This window comes from Lithobates pipiens, unplaced genomic scaffold, assembly GCF_037356315.1.
Source record: "Lithobates pipiens isolate NorthernLeopardFrog02 unplaced genomic scaffold, aLitPip1_a1.2 Scaffold_28, whole genome shotgun sequence".
Lineage (NCBI taxonomy): Eukaryota > Metazoa > Chordata > Amphibia > Anura > Ranidae > Lithobates > Lithobates pipiens.
The window spans coordinates 28823359-28841204 of NW_027507789.1; the positions used below are offsets into that span (position 1 = coordinate 28823359).

At 41.2% G+C, this 17846-nt stretch overlaps 1 protein-coding gene and 1 long non-coding RNA gene across 2 annotated transcripts in view; one reads left to right on the forward strand and one right to left on the reverse strand.

Moving 5' to 3' along the window:
• Positions 1-16810, reverse strand: part of MMP24 (matrix metallopeptidase 24) — a 160605-nt gene extending 143795 nt beyond the window's left edge. The window contains exon 1 of the mRNA XM_077458962.1: positions 16453-16810. Coding sequence (XP_077315088.1) covers positions 16453-16572 — 120 coding nt within the window. The 5' untranslated portion in view covers positions 16573-16810. The remainder of the gene's footprint in view (positions 1-16452) is intronic.
• LOC143935250 (uncharacterized) lies at positions 8359-10925 on the forward strand. Its single transcript, XR_013263482.1, has 2 exons — positions 8359-8455; positions 9863-10925. It is a non-coding gene; the product is annotated as an uncharacterized LOC143935250 (long non-coding RNA).
• Positions 16811-17846: the final 1036 nt, after the last annotated feature.

Sequence of the window (17846 nt, forward strand, 5' to 3'; positions counted from 1 at the left end):
GAAAAAAATGATCAAAAAAATGTTTTAAAGAAAAATGTAAAAATATAAAAATACTATAAAGGACTGGCAGAACAGGTCCGGTATAGAAGTGGTTAAATATATACATTTATACAGGTTAAGTAGAACATATATGGGTTAAGTGCTCACAATAAGATAGTGAGGTCATCGTATAATAAATCTGATGCTATCAGACTCCAGTCATCCCCCAGTCCTCCCATTGTGTCTGCAAACACGATACTGTTGTGTCTCATTCTGCACCATCATGATACCCCCCAAGCAGAGGCTGCCCACTATCTGCCCTCCATTGTGATATTTTATATGAATAGCCCCTCCCCCCCCCCCCCCCCCCATACTATGACTATATAATAACATTACAGGATTGTATTTATATGTTTCACTTATAGCTAAAATGTATTCTTTAACCACCTCAATGCCGGGCACTTACCCCCCTCCTGCCCAGGCAAATTTTCAGCTTTCAGTGCTGTCACATTTTAAATGACAATGGCGCGGTCATGCTACACTGTACCCAAACAGATTTTTATCATTTTGTCCCCACAAATAGAGATTTCTTTTGGTGGGATTTGATCACCTCTGCCGGTTTTAATCTTTGCTAAACAAATAAAAAAGACCGAAAATTTGGAAAACAAAAAAGGTTTTCTTTGTTTCTGTTATAAAAATGTGTAAATAAGTAAGTTTTCACCTTTACTGATGGGCACTGATGAGGGGGCAGCAATGAGGTGGCACTGATGGGCACTGATAGGCAGCACTGATAGGTGGCACCGGTATGCAACACTGATGAGCATTGATAGGCAGCACTGATGGGCACTGATAAGGCAGCATTAATAAGGGGGCAGCAATGAGGTGGCACTGGTGAGGTGGCACTGATAGGCGGCACTGTATGCAATACTGATGGCCATTGATAGGCAGCACTGATGAGCACTCAAAAGTGGCACTGATGAGGGGGCAGCAATGAGGTGGCACTAATGGGCACTAACATGCAGCACTGATGGGCACTGATAGGTGGCACTGGTATGCCACACTGATGGGCACTAACAGGTGGTACTAATGGACACTGATAAGGTGGCACTGAGGGGGCAGAAATAAGGTGGCACTGATGAGGTGGCACTGATGGCCACTGATAAGTGGCACTGTATGCAACACTGATGGCCATTGATAGGCAGCACTGATGAGCACTCATAGGTGGCACTGATTGGCACTGAAAGGCTGCACTGATGGGTATTTATGGGTGGCACTAATGGGCACTGATAAACTGTACTGATGGGGGTGCACTGATGGGCACTAATAGGCTATACTGATGGGCATTGATAGGCGGCACTGATAGGCGGCACTGATGGACACTAATAGATGGCACTGGCATCACTGATGAGGAGGCACTGGCAGGCATTTATGATGGGCAATGACTGGCATCATTTATGGGCATCACTGGTGGGCAGGGTGGTCATCCTCGGGGGGCTGCACTGATAATTAATCAGTGCAGACCCCCCCTGTCAGCAAATCGGCTCTCCTCTCCTCGGATCTGTCAGACATGACAGAGGAAAAGCTGATACACAGTGCTGTGATCAGCTGTGATTGGACACGGCTGATCATGTGGTAAAGAGCCTCCGTCGGAGGCTCTATACCTAGATCGGAGTTGCGGTGTGTCAGACTGGCACTCCACCGATCACCGCACTGCGCCCCCCCCCCCCCTGCACCACTCGCTGGCTTGTTATCCTGCTAGACGTCATATGACTCCCAGTCTGGATAACTGAACCTCTTCCTGGCCGTCATTCTGCTATAGGCCGGGCAGGAAGTGGTTAAAGATTGTAAAGTATTACCAGAGTATTAGTGCAGCACCCAGAAGAGCTTGTCTATACACTGTATTGTCACAAGTATTGGGACGCCTGCCTTCACGCACATGAACTTTAATGGCATCCCAGTCTTAGTCTGTAGGGTTCAGTATTGAGTTGGCCCACCCTTTGTAGCTATAACAGCTTCAACTCCTCTGGGAAGGCCGTCCACAAGGTTTAGGAGTGTGTCTATGGGAACGTTAGACCATTCTTCCAGAAGAGCATTAGTGGGGTCAGGCACTGATGTTGGATGAGAAGGCCTGGCTCGTAGTCTCCACTCTAATTCATCCCAAAAGTGTTCTATGGAGTTGAGGTCAGGATTCTGTACAGGCCAGTCAGGTTCCTCCACCCCAAACTTGCTCATCCATGTCTTTATAGACCTTGCTCTGTGCACTGGTGCGCAGTCATGTTGGAACAGGAAGGGGCCATCCCCAAATTGTTCCCACAAAGTTGGACCTTCCTTTGTTCACTGGGTCAAACCATTTGGTGGAGGGGGGGGGGGGGTTATGGTGTGGGGTTGTTTTTCAGGGGTTGAGCTTGGCCCCTTAGTTCCAGCGAAGGGATCCCTAGACCCTTATTATTTCACCAAAGCCCCATAACGGGGCTCCTAAAAAATAATTAAAAAAATGAATTATAAAATAATATTGTAAACAGAATTAAAAAATAATATTCTAAAAACGAATTAAAAAATAATATTGTGAAAACGAATTAAAAAATAATATTGTGAATACGAATTAAAAAATAATATTTTAAAAATGAATTAAATAATAATATTGTGAAAAAAATTAAAAAATAATATTGTAAAAATGAATTAAAAAATAATATTATAAAAATTAATGAAACAATAACATTCTAAAAATGAATTTAAAAATAATATTGTAAAAATGATTTTTAAAATATTATTGTAAAAATCTATTAAAATATAATATTGTAAAAATGTATTAATAAATAATATTGTAAAAATGAATTTAAAAATAATATTGTAAAAATGATTTTTAAAATATGATTGTAAAAATGTAAATATAATATTGTAAAAATAGAAAAAAATTATTGTAAAAATGATTTTTAAAATATTATTGTAAAAATGAATTAAAATATAATATTGTAAAAATGAATTAAAAAATAATGTTGTAAAAATGTATTTAAAAATAATATTGTAAAAATGAATTAAAATATAATATTGTAAAAATGAATTAAAAATAATATCGTAAAAATGAATTTACAAATGATATTGTAAAAATTATTTTACAAATATTATTGTAAAAATTTAAATATTAAATTGTAAAAATGAATTAAAAAATAATATTGTAAAAATGTATTTAAAAATAATATTGTAAAAATGAATTAAAAAAATATTGTAAAAAATATTTTTTAAATATTATTGTAAAAATGAATTAAAAAAATATTGTAAAAATGATTTAAAAAATAATATTATAAAAATGTATTAAAAAATAATACTGTAAAAAGGAATTAAAAAATAATATTGTGGAAAATAATTAAAAAATAATATTGTAAAAATGAATAAATAAATAATATTGTAAAAATGAATTAACAATTAATATTGTAAAAATGAATTTAAAAATAATATTGTAAAAATTATTTTTAAAATATTATTGTAAAAATGAATTTAAAAATGATATTATAAAAAGGAATTAAAAAATAATATTGTGGAAAATAATTAAAAAATAATATTGTAAAAATTAATAAAAAAATAATATTGTAAAAATGAATTAACAATTAATATTGTAAAAATGTATTAAAAAATAATATTGTAAACATAAATTTAAACATTTAAAAAAATAACTGACACAGCCCACTGCTCTACTGACATCAATCTTTGCTGTACTGACGCCATGCACTGCTCTGCTGATATACAGGCCTGTGTGTTTGTGCTCTGGGGTGCACACACCAATGTCCTGCAGTGAAATCAGAGTGAGCATTTACCGGAGTTGCGCTTTAATATGAACCTGGCGTGCTGTGCCGGAGGGGGGGGGGGGATTACAAACAACGTGACTGAACGATCATTTATTTTGCTCAACAACAACGACTTGTTATAGCACATTCTCCCCGACGCCGAGAGCTTGTCTAGCAACAAATGATGCTGATGCGTGACAATTGGAGCTCTCAGCCAATCACATCTCCTCCTCCTTCCCTGCTCCTGCTCCCATCTATTTATACATCGTCTGTTGATGAAATATCTATTTCTGGTTAAGCCCTCTCCCCATCCTGTAGGTCCGGAGTGCACTTTTATTTTTTATTTTCTTCCTTTACAATCTGTCAAAGATCCGGCTTCCAGGAATATTTGTCACCGTTCCCCCCGGAAAAAAAAAATCCTGATCCTTCCCAACAACCCGTTTTACCAATCCAGCACCACGTACAGCCTGTTTCCGGGTTCCCGAGCCACAAAAACACACCAACGTTCCATCACGTAGGATCCGGTGTACGCAATTCATCCTGGCGCCCGGGGCAGGCCATGCCATCATCATCACATTCTTTTTTTTTTTTTTCGTAGCTCGGTGCAGATTTGTATGGCACACGTCGGAGGAGCGTCAGCTGTGCGGCTCCAGGCGGCTCCCATTGTCACGGGGCTCAGCGTCTCACCCCAAAGAATACGTCACGTCTCCTCATCTTATTTACATCCCACACATGGAGGTACAAGACAAACACCTTCTACTCGGGGCGGTACGGGGTGAAAAACATTTACCTATAATAAAATCATATCACCCCGCATCTACATCCTTCACAAACCCAAATAAAGGAATTTCCACAATCATAACACAATAAAAGAATTTCAGCTCTACCTTACTAATAACAATATTACAGTATATTAATAATATACATGACTATTTTTATATATTAAATAAATAACATCATATCATTTACAATATAAAAATATATCAAATAAAATATTAAAAAAAAACAAACGTAAAACTTGGACCCGCCCCTGTGCATGCAAATAATATTGGGTCCAACCAAAAACAAAACAAAATAAAAAAATGACAATCCTTCATACATTATTACTATATCAGCAATATCATTTAGATGTCCAAGAGCAGTGGACTGCAAACTGTGGCCCAGGGGCCGGATTCAGCCCTCTGCTTGCCCTTATCTGGCCCTTGGGGCAGTATTCCACCAACTGACACCAATGATAGGGCACCATTCCCCCTACTGACACCATCCATGACGCCGGGGCATTTTCTACTTCCCACTGGCCACATTCCGGTGTCCCCCCCCCAAAGCCTGAAGGACAGTAAATTAGCACCTAAAGAAGTTGGGAGACTCCTGTCCTAGAGTAAATATAAGAAAAATAGTATAGCAATATAGACCAGTAATATATCAATAATAGTAATATTGTAATAATAATAATACAATTAGTAGTAGTAGTAGTAGTAGTTGTATTACTATTATTATTATTATTATTTATTAATAATATTAATAGCAAAAATATTATTATTGTTTTTATTATTAGTAGTTGTTATACTATTATTATTTAATAATAATAATATGAATAGTCGTAGTAAAAATTATTATTCTTTTTATTATTAGTAGTAGTAGTTGTATTACTATTATTTAATAATAATAATATTAATAGTAGTAGTAAAAATATTTTTATTATTATTAGTAGTAGTAGTAGTTGTATTACTATTATTATTATTTAATAATAATGTTACTAGTAGTAGTAAACATATTATTATTATTTGCATTATTATTAGTAGTAGTAATAGTAGTAGTTGTATTATTATTATTATTTATTATTAATAATAATAATAATATTAATAGTAGTAGTAAAAATACTATTATTATTTGTATTATTATTAGTAGTAGTAGTAGTAATTGTATTACGATTATTATTATTTAATAATTATTTAATAATAATATTATTAGTAGTAGTAGTAGTATTAATATTATTAGTATTATTATTGTTATTAGTAGTAGTAGTAATAGTAGTATTAATATTATTAGTATTATTATTAATCATAATAATAATATTTAAAAAAATATAATGTAGTAGTACTAATATAATAATAGTAGTAGTAGTATTACTATTATTAGTATTATTAATCATAACATTCATAATAATAATCGTAATTATAATATTTAAAAAAATATAATGTAGTATTACCAATATAATACTAGTAGTAATCGTAGTAGTAGTGGTATTCTAGAATGTAAGCTCTAACGAGCAGGGCCCTCTGATCCCTCCTGAATTGAATTGTATTGTAACTGTAATGTCTGCCCTCATGTTGTAAAGTGCTGCACAAACTGTTGGCGCTATATAAATCCTGTATAATAATAATAATATTTAAAAAAATATAATGTAGTAGTATTAATATAATATTAGAAGTAGTAGTATTGCTATTAATAGTATTATTAGTAGTAGTAATAATATTAATAATAGTAGCAGTAGTGAAAATATGATTATTGTGTTTATTAGTAGTACTAGTAACAGTATTAGGGCCGGTTCACACAGGGGGCGACACGAGGCGACACTACTTGGGAAGCCAAGTCGGATCCGACTTGTATCCGACTTAACAGCGCGACCTGGGGCGACTTACAAGTCGCCTCCAGGACAGGGAACTGTACAAGTGAGCTTTCACCCCTTGTGACATCATTCCTGTTCCTGTCTTCTTCCTTGTTCCTGTTTTTGACAGTCTTTCTGTGTCCAAAATGCTCTCTGTGCGTTACCTTATGTCAGCTGTCCTAACAGCTGGTTTGGCAGTACTGATGGAAGAGGAAGAAGAAGAAATGAAGCGGAGGAGGAGGATGGGAAGAAGACGTCGCTACTGGATCCATCCAATCATTGCCAATCGACATAACAGAGGGCAGTTCTGGGCTATGTATGAGAACTTGCGTAGGTTTGATGACAAGTTTTTCAAGTATACACGGATGTCGATCACAAGGCAAGTACATATGCTGTATGTCAGTGTCCACTTTCCACGTCACTTGCCACAAGTTGTGGATTGTCGATCTGCCACGTCCCTTGCCACATGTGCCATGTCACATGCCACGCAATGTGCCGCGCTTGGCACAAGACGTGCCACGAGACCTGCCACGGGTGCCACGGGAAGTGGCACGGGTGCCACGGGACCTGCCACGGGTGACCCGGGACCTGCCACGGGTGACACGGGACGTGCCACGGGTGACCCGGGAAGTGCCACGGGTGACACGGGACGTGCCACGGGTGCCACGGGACGTGCCACGGCACGTGCCACTGGTGCCACGGGACGTGCCACTGGTGCCACGGGACGTGCCACGGGTGCCACGGGACGTGCCACGGGTGACACGGGAAGTGCCACTGGTGCCACTGGTGCCACGGGATGTGCCACGGGACGTGCCACGGGTGACACGGGAAGTGCCACTGGTGCCACGGGTGCCACGGGACGTGCCACGGGACGTGCCACTGGTGCCACGGGACGTGCCACGGGTGCCACGGGACGTGCCACGGGTGACACGGGAAGTGCCACTGGTGCCACGGGTGCCACGGGACGTGCCACGGCACGTGCCACTGGTGCCACGGGACGTGCCACGGGTGCCACGGGACGTGCCACGGGTGACACGGGAAGTGCCACTGGTGCCACGGGTGCCACGGGACGTGCCACGGCACGTGCCACTGGTGCCACGGGACGTGCCACGGGTGACACGGGAAGTGCCACGGGTGCCACGGGACGTGCCAAGGCACGTGCCACTGGTGCCACGGGACGTGCCACGGGTGCCACGGGACGTGCCACGGGTGACACGGGAAGTGCCACTGGTGCCACGGGACGTGCCACGGCACGTGCCACTGGTGCCACGGGACGTGCCACTGGTGCCACGGGACGTGCCACGGGTGCCACGGGACGTGCCACGGGTGACACGGGAAGTGCCACTGGTGCCACGGGACGTGCCACGGGTGCCACGGGACGTGCCACGGGTGACACGGGAAGTGCCACTGGTGCCACGGGTGCCACGGGATGTGCCACGGGACGTGCCACGGGTGACACGGGAAGTGCCACGGGTGCCACGGGATGTGCCACGGGACGTGCCACGGGTGACACGGGAAGTGCCACGGGTGCCACGGGACGTGCCACGGGTGGCACGGGTGCCACGGGACGTGCCACGGGTGCCACGGGACGTGCCACGGGACGTGCCACGGGTGTCACATGACTTGGCACAGATGGGACATGACAAACCAGAAGTAGTGTGTTTGCTAGCAGTAATTGTTCACAAATATGTGGCCTTAAAGTCATGTTGCTAAAGCATTTTTCAAGAGTAAAATAGAGTAGTTTTCCCCTTCGACATTACCTGTCACAGGTGTCACACATTCCACACTTTGTGTATTGTCTACTTAACACATGACTTGCTACGTCACCTCACCCTAGCTAAATCCCTTCAATAGGTTGATTTATATTTGGCATATTGTTGATGCGATAATGTGTGTGTGTGTGTGTGTGTGTGTGTGTGTAGATACCAGTGGTTTATATTTATTATTTTCTAACATAGATGATTAACAAAATTTTTTTGGTTTGTTTTGATGAATTGCTTGGTCTGGTTGACATCCATCTTGAGCGACAGAACACAACATACAGGAAGAGTATCTCAGCCATTGAAAGACTAATTATTACATTAAGGTAAACTGTCTTTCTGGTGCGCAATACACTTTGCATCCTCACAGCTCAGCGCTACAATTAGCGTGGAGGAGCAGAGCAGGATAGCTGCTGAGTGTCAGCAGCTCTCACATCTTGGAGGGGATAGAAGAGACCCATTGATGTTTGATTATAATTTTTTGTGTGAAGGATCAGCAGATGAAGCTTTGCTCCAATGCTGCAGCCACCTAGGTAATTATTTTTGACCTAAAAAAACATAGCATGTAATTAAATGTAATATACTCAAACATACCACACATTAGCAAAACATAAACTTTTTTTAATATGAACAAAATTTTTGAAAAAAGCATCAACAAACAGTAACTTTTAAAGAAATAACATTAGCGCTTATTCTACGAAAAATCAAGACATTAGAAAAACTATAAATTGTGGTACGATGGACCAAAATTGTCACCTTCAGTGGAAGGAATGGGGGAAGGTGTGGGTTGGACACTTTCACGTGTGGCCATTGCAGGGGTAGGAAATGGATAGGGCATGGGGGGATTTGGGCTTTGTGTGTTGTTGCCATACTCATCGCAATATGGCCTATAACGTGGGGAATAGTAGGGGTGGGTTCTGGGTGGCGGGGGATTGTAATAGTTAGGGAAAGGTACAGATGGGGGTGGTGGTGGGGCAAACGCTGGAGAGGGGGCACTGGTGGCAGGCTGGTGGGCTATATTTGCCTCAAGCATATCTATAATGTTTTTCATAACATATGCCTGGCGCTCCTGCGGGATTTTTTTGAGCATTGCTGCCACCATAATACCAAATCCGTTTTCCGCACTCTCCATTTCACTCAACTTGCTATTCATCCGCTCCATCAGTGACGCAAAACGTTCCAAGTTGTTCTGCAGTCTAATCGGTCTTCCCGACCTTCCATGGAGAGCGGGACGGTCTGGTTCCTGTCTGCCCTCAGGTTCCTCGACCTCAGCCATGCTGAGATTGGCCGCCTGGGAATCCTCAACTGTTTCAATAGAGTTTAGGCCAGGACTCTGTATTAAGGACGGAGAAGGTGCCCCTTCCTCTCCGCTGGGAGCAGTGGCCGCCGCAGCACCTTGGGCCGATGTACCTGGCTGTTCCAGGTGCGGCATACTGGATTGTGTTCTGCATGAAAGATAGAATACAATTATTATAACCTTATCCAACTGTATAGTATCACTGTCCTAATATGAAAGATATTATCTTACGCTCTAAGATCCATGAACGGCCTCAGGAATTCCATCTCCTCCGCATGGATATAGGGTGCTACTCTTTTCCCCCCGGAACCACTTCGTTGGTTTAATATTTTTTTTAAGTAGCGATTGTAGCAATCGCGGAGCCCCTTCCACCTGGTTTGTAAGATGGTCACTGCAAAACATAAACAGGAACATAATCAATTCTTTTGTTTTTCAGATACCTTGCAACAGGTCATTCAATTGTAAGTCTACATTATGAGTTCATGGCTGGCAAGTCGACTATCAGCTATATCATCCGAGACACCTGCAAAGTTTTATGGGACGTGCTTAACACCATGGTGATGAAGAGGCCGACACCTGAAACATGGCGTGATATAGCAAATAAATTTTGGAGTAGGTGCAATTTTCCCAATTGCATTGGAGCTATCGATGGGAAGCATATACGTGTACAAAAGCCTGTGGGTAGCGGGAGTATGTACTTTAACTATAAAAAATATTGCTCCTTTGTACTGCTCGCCGTTACAGATTCCAACTACTGTTTCACATATGTAGACATTGGATCCTATGGAGGTAGCTGTGATGCAAGGATTTTTGGAAATTCATCCTTTGGTGAAAGACTACGGGAGAATCTACTTGGTATTCCTGAAAATTGCCCCCTTCCTGGCACATCTGAACCTGCGCTACCCTATGTGTTTGTTGCGGATGAGGCCTTTGCATTGGGTGAACACATGATGAGGCCTTACTCTAGTAGGAACCTGTCCACTCCTAAAAGGATTTTCAACTACCGGTTAACAAGGGCAAGAAGGGTGGTTGAATGTAGTTTTGGAATTCTAGCCAATAAATGGCGCTTTCTACATACTACAATAAGCTTAAACATTGAAAATGCTATAACTGCTGTAAAAGCAGCATGCGTGCTGCACAATTTTGTCAGAGTCAGGGACGGATATTGTTTTGAGGATTCTCTACAACACGACATGGAAAGTGCACGCATCAGTGCTACAAGGGGATCCACTGATGGTGCCACAGTGCGCGATCAATTTACATCCTATTTCAATTCACCGGATGGTGAATTGCCGTGGCAGATGGACGCCATTTCATAATCAAATTCATAAATATTTTTACACAAATGTTTTGATTTCATATCAAGTATCTTTTTGGGAATTTTTGAGTACGGTTGTTAACATGTGCTGATATGGATTATTGTTTTGTAATTAAAGTTGTCTGATATGTTTTTTGTTATTTGTTATTATATGTTCAATAAATTTAATATGTTAAAATTAGGTTGGAATTACTTTTGATGTGGTTATATTGTTCAATCATTATTCTAATAAAATTATCATAGTGCTACTCATCAGTGATAGACTTCCCAATGTTGCTCCGTAATCTTGCCCTAGAGTTAATAGGCACCATTATGAACCCCAAGTGCCATGTGACCTGTAATGAGCGCCATGTAAAATGTTACATGTGGCAGGTCCCGTGGCACCCGTGGCAGGTCCCGTGGCACCCGTGGCACGTCACGTGGCACCCGTGGCACGTCCCGTGGCACCCGTGGCACGTCACGTGTCACCCGTGGCACGTTCCGTGGCACCCGTGGCAGGTCACGTGTCACCCGTGGCACGTTCCGTGGCACCCGTGGCACGTCACGTGTCACCCGTGGCACGTTCCGTGGCACCCGTGGCACGTCACGTGGCACCCGTGGCAGGTCCCGTGGCACCCGTGGCAGGTCCCGTGGCACCCGTGGCACGTCACGTGTCACCCGTGGCACGTTCCGTGGCACCCGTGGCAGGTCACGTGTCACCCGTGGCACGTTCCGTGGCACCCGTGGCACGTCACGTGTCACCCGTGGCACGTTCCGTGGCACCCGTGGCACGTCACGTGGCACCCGTGGCAGGTCCCGTGGCACCCGTGGCAGGTCCCGTGGCACCCGTGGCAGGTCCCGTGGCACCCGTGGCACGTCACGTGGCACCCGTGGCACGTCACGTGGCACCCGTGGCAGGTCCCGTGGCACCCGTGGCAGGTCCCGTGGCACCCGTGGCAGGTCCCGTGGCACCCGTGGCACGTCCCGTGGCACCCGTGGCACGTCACGTGGCACCCGTGGCACGTCACGTGGCACCCGTGGCAGGTCCCGTGGCACCCGTGGCAGGTCCCGTGGCACCCGTGGCACGTCACGTGGCACCCGTGGCACGTCACGTGGCACCCGTGGCAGGTCCCGTGGCACCCGTGGCAGGTCCCGTGGCACCCGTGGCACGTCACGTGGCACCCGTGGCAGGTCCCGTGGCACCCGTGGCACGTCACGTGGCACCCGTGGCAGGTCCCGTGGCACCCGTGGCACGTCACGTGGCACCCGTGGCACGTCACGTGGCACCCGTGGCAGGTCCCGTGTCACCCGTGGCAGGTCCCGTGGCACCCGTGGCACGTCACGTGTCACCCGTGGCACGTTCCGTGGCACCCGTGGCACGTCACGTGGCACCCGTGGCAGGTCCCGTGGCACGTCCCGTGGCACCCGTGGAAGGTCCCGTGGCACGTCCCGTGGCAGCCGTGGCAGGTCACGTGGCAGCCGTGGCACGTCACGTGGCACATCAATTTGGTATTGAAACAATGCTTTTTTGAAGCAAAAACGTGGGGAATACAGTTCAGACACTATTAGAACAGTCAATTCATCTAATGTTCATGTAATTGGAGCTTTTGTTGCTCTGGTGTGATATTTTTGATGGCAGGGGGATCTAGGGAGAGGAACCAAGGACTGTTGTGAAAGGGGGCATTTATGCACCGATTCCCTGTGCAAAAGAAGACCTACAAGACCTAAATTGAACTACAAGAATCATGCATAGTGAAGGAGAAAAGAAATATAAACTTACTTTTTGCAGAGCGGTCGGCCTGTGACAAGACATCCCAGTCTTCGAAAGAGAGTCTGCAGATTTCCAGCCAGGCACTCTCTCTCTTTTGGATTAGCTGGTACGCTTTGTCTGTCTTTGCGTACAGACATCTTCTCTCCCTCACAAGACGTATGAGGGACTCATTGTCCACTGGTTCTCTCCTGTTCATTGCAGACATTTTGCAGGACTGAGCTCTTGGTCTTTGTGAGTTGAAGATGGTCTGTGTGAGTTGAAGATAAGGGGGAAAACGAAACTAATGTGTATGGAAAGGAGGGGCTGCCTGCAGTGGGGGCTGGGTGACTTCCTGTCAAGTAGCTTGCAAGTAGCCTACAGATGAACAGGAGAGGCGACTTACATTGCCATGAATGGGTACAAGTCGCCTAGAAGTCGTTTCCAAGTAGTACAGGAACCTTTTTTAAAAGTCGGAGCTACTGCAGTAGCGTATATTAAGACAGCTCCATTGACTATCATTGGTTTTAATGCAGCGCGACCTCGAGGCGACTTGGGGCGACCTAGACCGACCTGAAGTCGGATCGCAGTCGCCCGCAGTGTGAACCGGCCCTTAATGTTATTAGTATTAATAATAATCCTAAAATTCATACTAATCATAATAATAATATTTGTTAAAAAATAACGATATTATTTTATTTATTAATTGATGCAAAAAACACAAACTAAAAAAATGTATAATGGATCAATAAATTAATTACAAATATGTTTTATTTATTTTTTTGTTTGTGGTTTGCAATGATTAATACATAAAATGTTATTTTTTATTATATTATTATCATAATATTATTGTTGTTGTTGATAATAAAAAAATATTATAGTAGAATAACATTAGTAATACTATTATTGCTGTTATATTAGGTATTATTTCCCTATATCTGGGGCTAAGTCAAGTTATTAGTAATTAGAAGTATTAGTATTAGATATAGTAATTATAACAATGGAAGTGTGAATGATCATTTATGTGTATTTTTTACACCAGAACTACCTGACTCCACCCACTGATAAGACATGGAAATTCAGCATTACCTAATACAAGGAATCTGCATTTAAAGGGAACCTGAACACACAAAAATGGAAGCTGCCATTGCAGATTTCCATCTTCACAGATGCAGATTCCTGGTCTTTAGACAGCAAAGCCTGCAGCTTTAACACAAAACATGTCAGCAGCAGCATTGGTATTTCTACCATACACTGTACAATCTGATTCTGATTGCACAATCTCTTTTAGATCTACCATCAACTATGTAGAGCATGGGCCTGTCCGATTGCATAAACATTGAATGAATTTCTTAGGTTTGTCCTTCTATTATGTAGTTTTGGTAACTCTACGGGACCTTGTACAGAGATTGCACAATCTGATTGTATAGTGTATGTCCAGCTTCATACGTTCCCTTTAAATACTATGAATACTGATTCTAGAAATATTAATATTATACATACTAATATTATAAATACTAATACTGTAAATATTATTCTGATTAATTCCAATACTATAATTACTAGTATAAATATTAAAAATATCAAAACTATGAATAATAATTATATTATATATAAGATTAATTACCAACATCATATATATTAATATTAAAAATACCCATACTCCTCATGCGGGGCACCAAAAAATAAAAAATAAAATACCCATACTATGAATACAAAGCAGATGAACACTAATACTATAAATAGTAATATTAGAAATACTAATACTATAAATAGCACTATAAATATTCATCTGGAGACTTCCAATACTATATTTATTAGTAAAAAAATATTATTATTATATATATATCAAAATTATGGATACTAATAATATAAGCACTAATACCATAAATATTAATATTATAAACACTAATACTAGAAATATCAATAAAATGGCCAGTATTGTGAATATTAATATTAAAAATACCAATACTATGAATAATAATTATATGAACACTAATACTATAAATACTAATACTAGAAATAAGAATATAATAATCAGTATTATGAATATTAATATTGAAAATACCCATATTATGAATAATAATTATATGAACACTAATATTATAAATACTAATATTATAAATACTAAAACTATAAATAGTGCTTTAAATATTCATTTGATGAACACCAATACTGTATTTACTAGTATAAAAAATATTATGATTACTAATAATATGAACACTATTATTATAGATACTAATATTAGAAAGATAAATATTAGAAATACTAAGATAAATAATAATATTAGAAAAATTAATACTATAAATAATAATATAAATACTAATATTATAAATGCTAATATTAGAAAGGTAAATATTATAAATACTAATATAAATAATAATATTAGAAAAATGAATACTATAAAAAATACTATAAATAATAATAATATTAAAAAACTGAATACGATAAAAAATATTATTAAATACTAATATTAGAATGATAAATATTATAAATACTTATATAAATATTAGAAAAAATGAATACTATAAATAATAATATAAAAACACTAATATTAGAAATGCTAATATAAAGATAAATATTCTAAATACTAATATAAATAATAATATTAGAAAAATTAATACTATAAATAGTAATATAAATACTAATATTATAAATGCTAAGATTAGAAAGATAAATATTCTAAATACTAATATAAATAATAATATTAGAAAAATAAATACTATAAATAGTAATTTAAATACCAATATTATAAATGCTAAGATTAGAAAGATAAATATTCTAAATACTAATATGAATAATAATATTAGAAAAATGAATACTATAAATAGTAATATAAATACCAATATTATAAATGATAGGATTAGAAAGATAAATATTATAAATACTAATATAAATAATAATATTAGAAAAATAAATACTATAAATAGTAATATAAATGCCAATATTATAAATTATAGGATTAGAAAGATAAATATTATAAATATTAATATGAATAATAATATTAGAAAAATTAATACTATAAATAGTAATATAAATACCAATATTACAAATGCTAAAATTAGAAGGATAAATACTAATATAAATAATAATATTAGAAAAATTAATACTATAAATACCAATATTATAAATACTAAGATTAGAAAGATAAATACTAATATAAATAATAATATTAGAAAAATTAATACTATAAATAGTAATATAAATACCAATATTGTAAATGCTAAGATTAGAAAGATAAATATTATAAATACTAATATAAATAATAATATTAGAAAAATAAATACTATAAATAGTAATATAAATGCCAATATTACAAATGCTAAAATTAGAAAGATAAATACTAATATAAATAATAATATTAGAAAAATGAATACTATAAATAGTAATATTAGAAATGCTAATAACGCAGATATAGATATAGATATTCTGATCGGCACACATAACACGCCGCTAACGTGTGTTTATGTAACTCGATTGAAAAGCGATAGGTGAAATGCGGTAACTCCCAGCAACCAATCGACAACCATTTCTCATTCATAGTGCCCTAATTAAAGAAAAGCTAACATGCGATTGGTCGATGGGTGTTTTGGCTCTTTGGAGTTCAGTAATGATCCGATGCCATGCAGGAAATGATAGAAATCTTGGGGATGGAATTGGTGATATGATTGGTGGAAAGGTGGCTCCAGGTCACGCCTGCGAGGAGCGGCGGTGGGGCGGAGCGGGCAGGTGTTGGGGCGGGGATTTTGAGGGGGGGGGGGTCGCAGCATTTTTGCCCCCCATGTAGAAGAAATGCTGAGCCCATCCAATGGGCCTGTACTGGGGGGGGGGGGTAGGGAGGCCTAGGAGACAAGGTACATCCATCCGGTCCAGTATTGGGGGGGGGGGGTGGTGTATATATATATACATATATATATATATATATATATATATATATATATATATATGGGGTGGGGGGGTGGGTGTCCACGCCATGACCTACCTCCACAATGAAGGTCCTCTCCTCCCCGAACACGGAGCCCACCAGGAAGTGCAGAACACAGGTCCGGAGACACAGCCGCAGCACATCACCTCGTCCTCTCCGGGGGACAGTCCCGGCCATCACGGAGCTCTGCGGGCGGCACCTACATGGGCTTCATGGCGGCACACCCAGAGCGAGGAAGGCACGGCCCCCCCCTGCCAGTAGGGGGCGCCTGTGTGTGTGGGGGGAGGGGGTGGAGGACGGGGTGAGGGGGGGGCCGCTATCCTGAACACATCCGAGTCCGGGAGAGAAGAGCGGCGGGCGGGCGGCCAGGTGAGGGGCCCATCCCCGGGACAATGATCGGGGAGGGGGAGGGGTCACATTACATCCCTCCCTCCCTCCTTCCCTGTACTACACACGGGAGGATGGAGGAGCCTTAGTAACAGAAGAGGAGTCACTGTGCGCCGGCCAATGGGAGGATGAGGGGGCGGGGCCACCGGAGGGATGCAGGAGAAGAGGAGAGGAGGATACCCGGCCTGGACCACTGGAGGAGGGGGGGGGGGGGGTCATCCTTATCCCGGGGTGGGGACACCGACATGGAGCAGTCCTGACTGGGAAGGATGAGGATGACAGCCTGCACCCCTCTGCTGCTGGACCACTGGAAAGGGAGCTGTCACTACTGATCTGGTTTTAAAGGAGAATGCTGTCAGGCTGTCATCCTGATCCTTGGGGGGTGATGGGGAGTCACTGACCTGGAGTAGTACTAATGTCTGGATGACTTGAAGGATGAGAATGACAGCCTGCATTGCTCTGCTGATCTGGTTTAAAAGTGAATGCTTCAAAGCTGTCATCCTGATCCCTGATGTGAGATGGGTAGTCACTGACCTGGAGCAGGCTTGATGTCTGGATGACTTGAAGGATGAGGATGACAGTCTGCATTCCTCTGCTGCTGGACCACTGGAGTAGGGGAGCTGTTACTTCTGATCTGGTTTTAAAGGTGAATGCTGCAAGGCTGTCATCCTTATCCCTGGGGTGAGATGGGTAGTCACTGACTCTAGGCAGTTGTAGTGTCAGAGACTGGGAAGGATGAGGATGACAGCCTGTATCATTATGCTTCTGGACCACTGGAGGGGGGGGGGGGGCAGTGGACCTGGCACTGCTGCAAAGCTGTTGTCCTGATCCTTGGGCTTAGATGGGAAGACACTGACCTGGGGCAGTTCTGCTTCACTAGGAAGGATGAGGATGACAGCCTGCATCCCTCTGCTGCTGGACCACTGGAGGAGGGGAGCTGTCACTGCTACAAAGCTGTCATCCTGATCCCTGGGGTGAGATGGGGAGTCACTGACCTGGAGCAGTCTAGATATCTGGATAACTTTAAAAGTCAAAGACTGGGAAGGATGAGGATGACAGCCTGT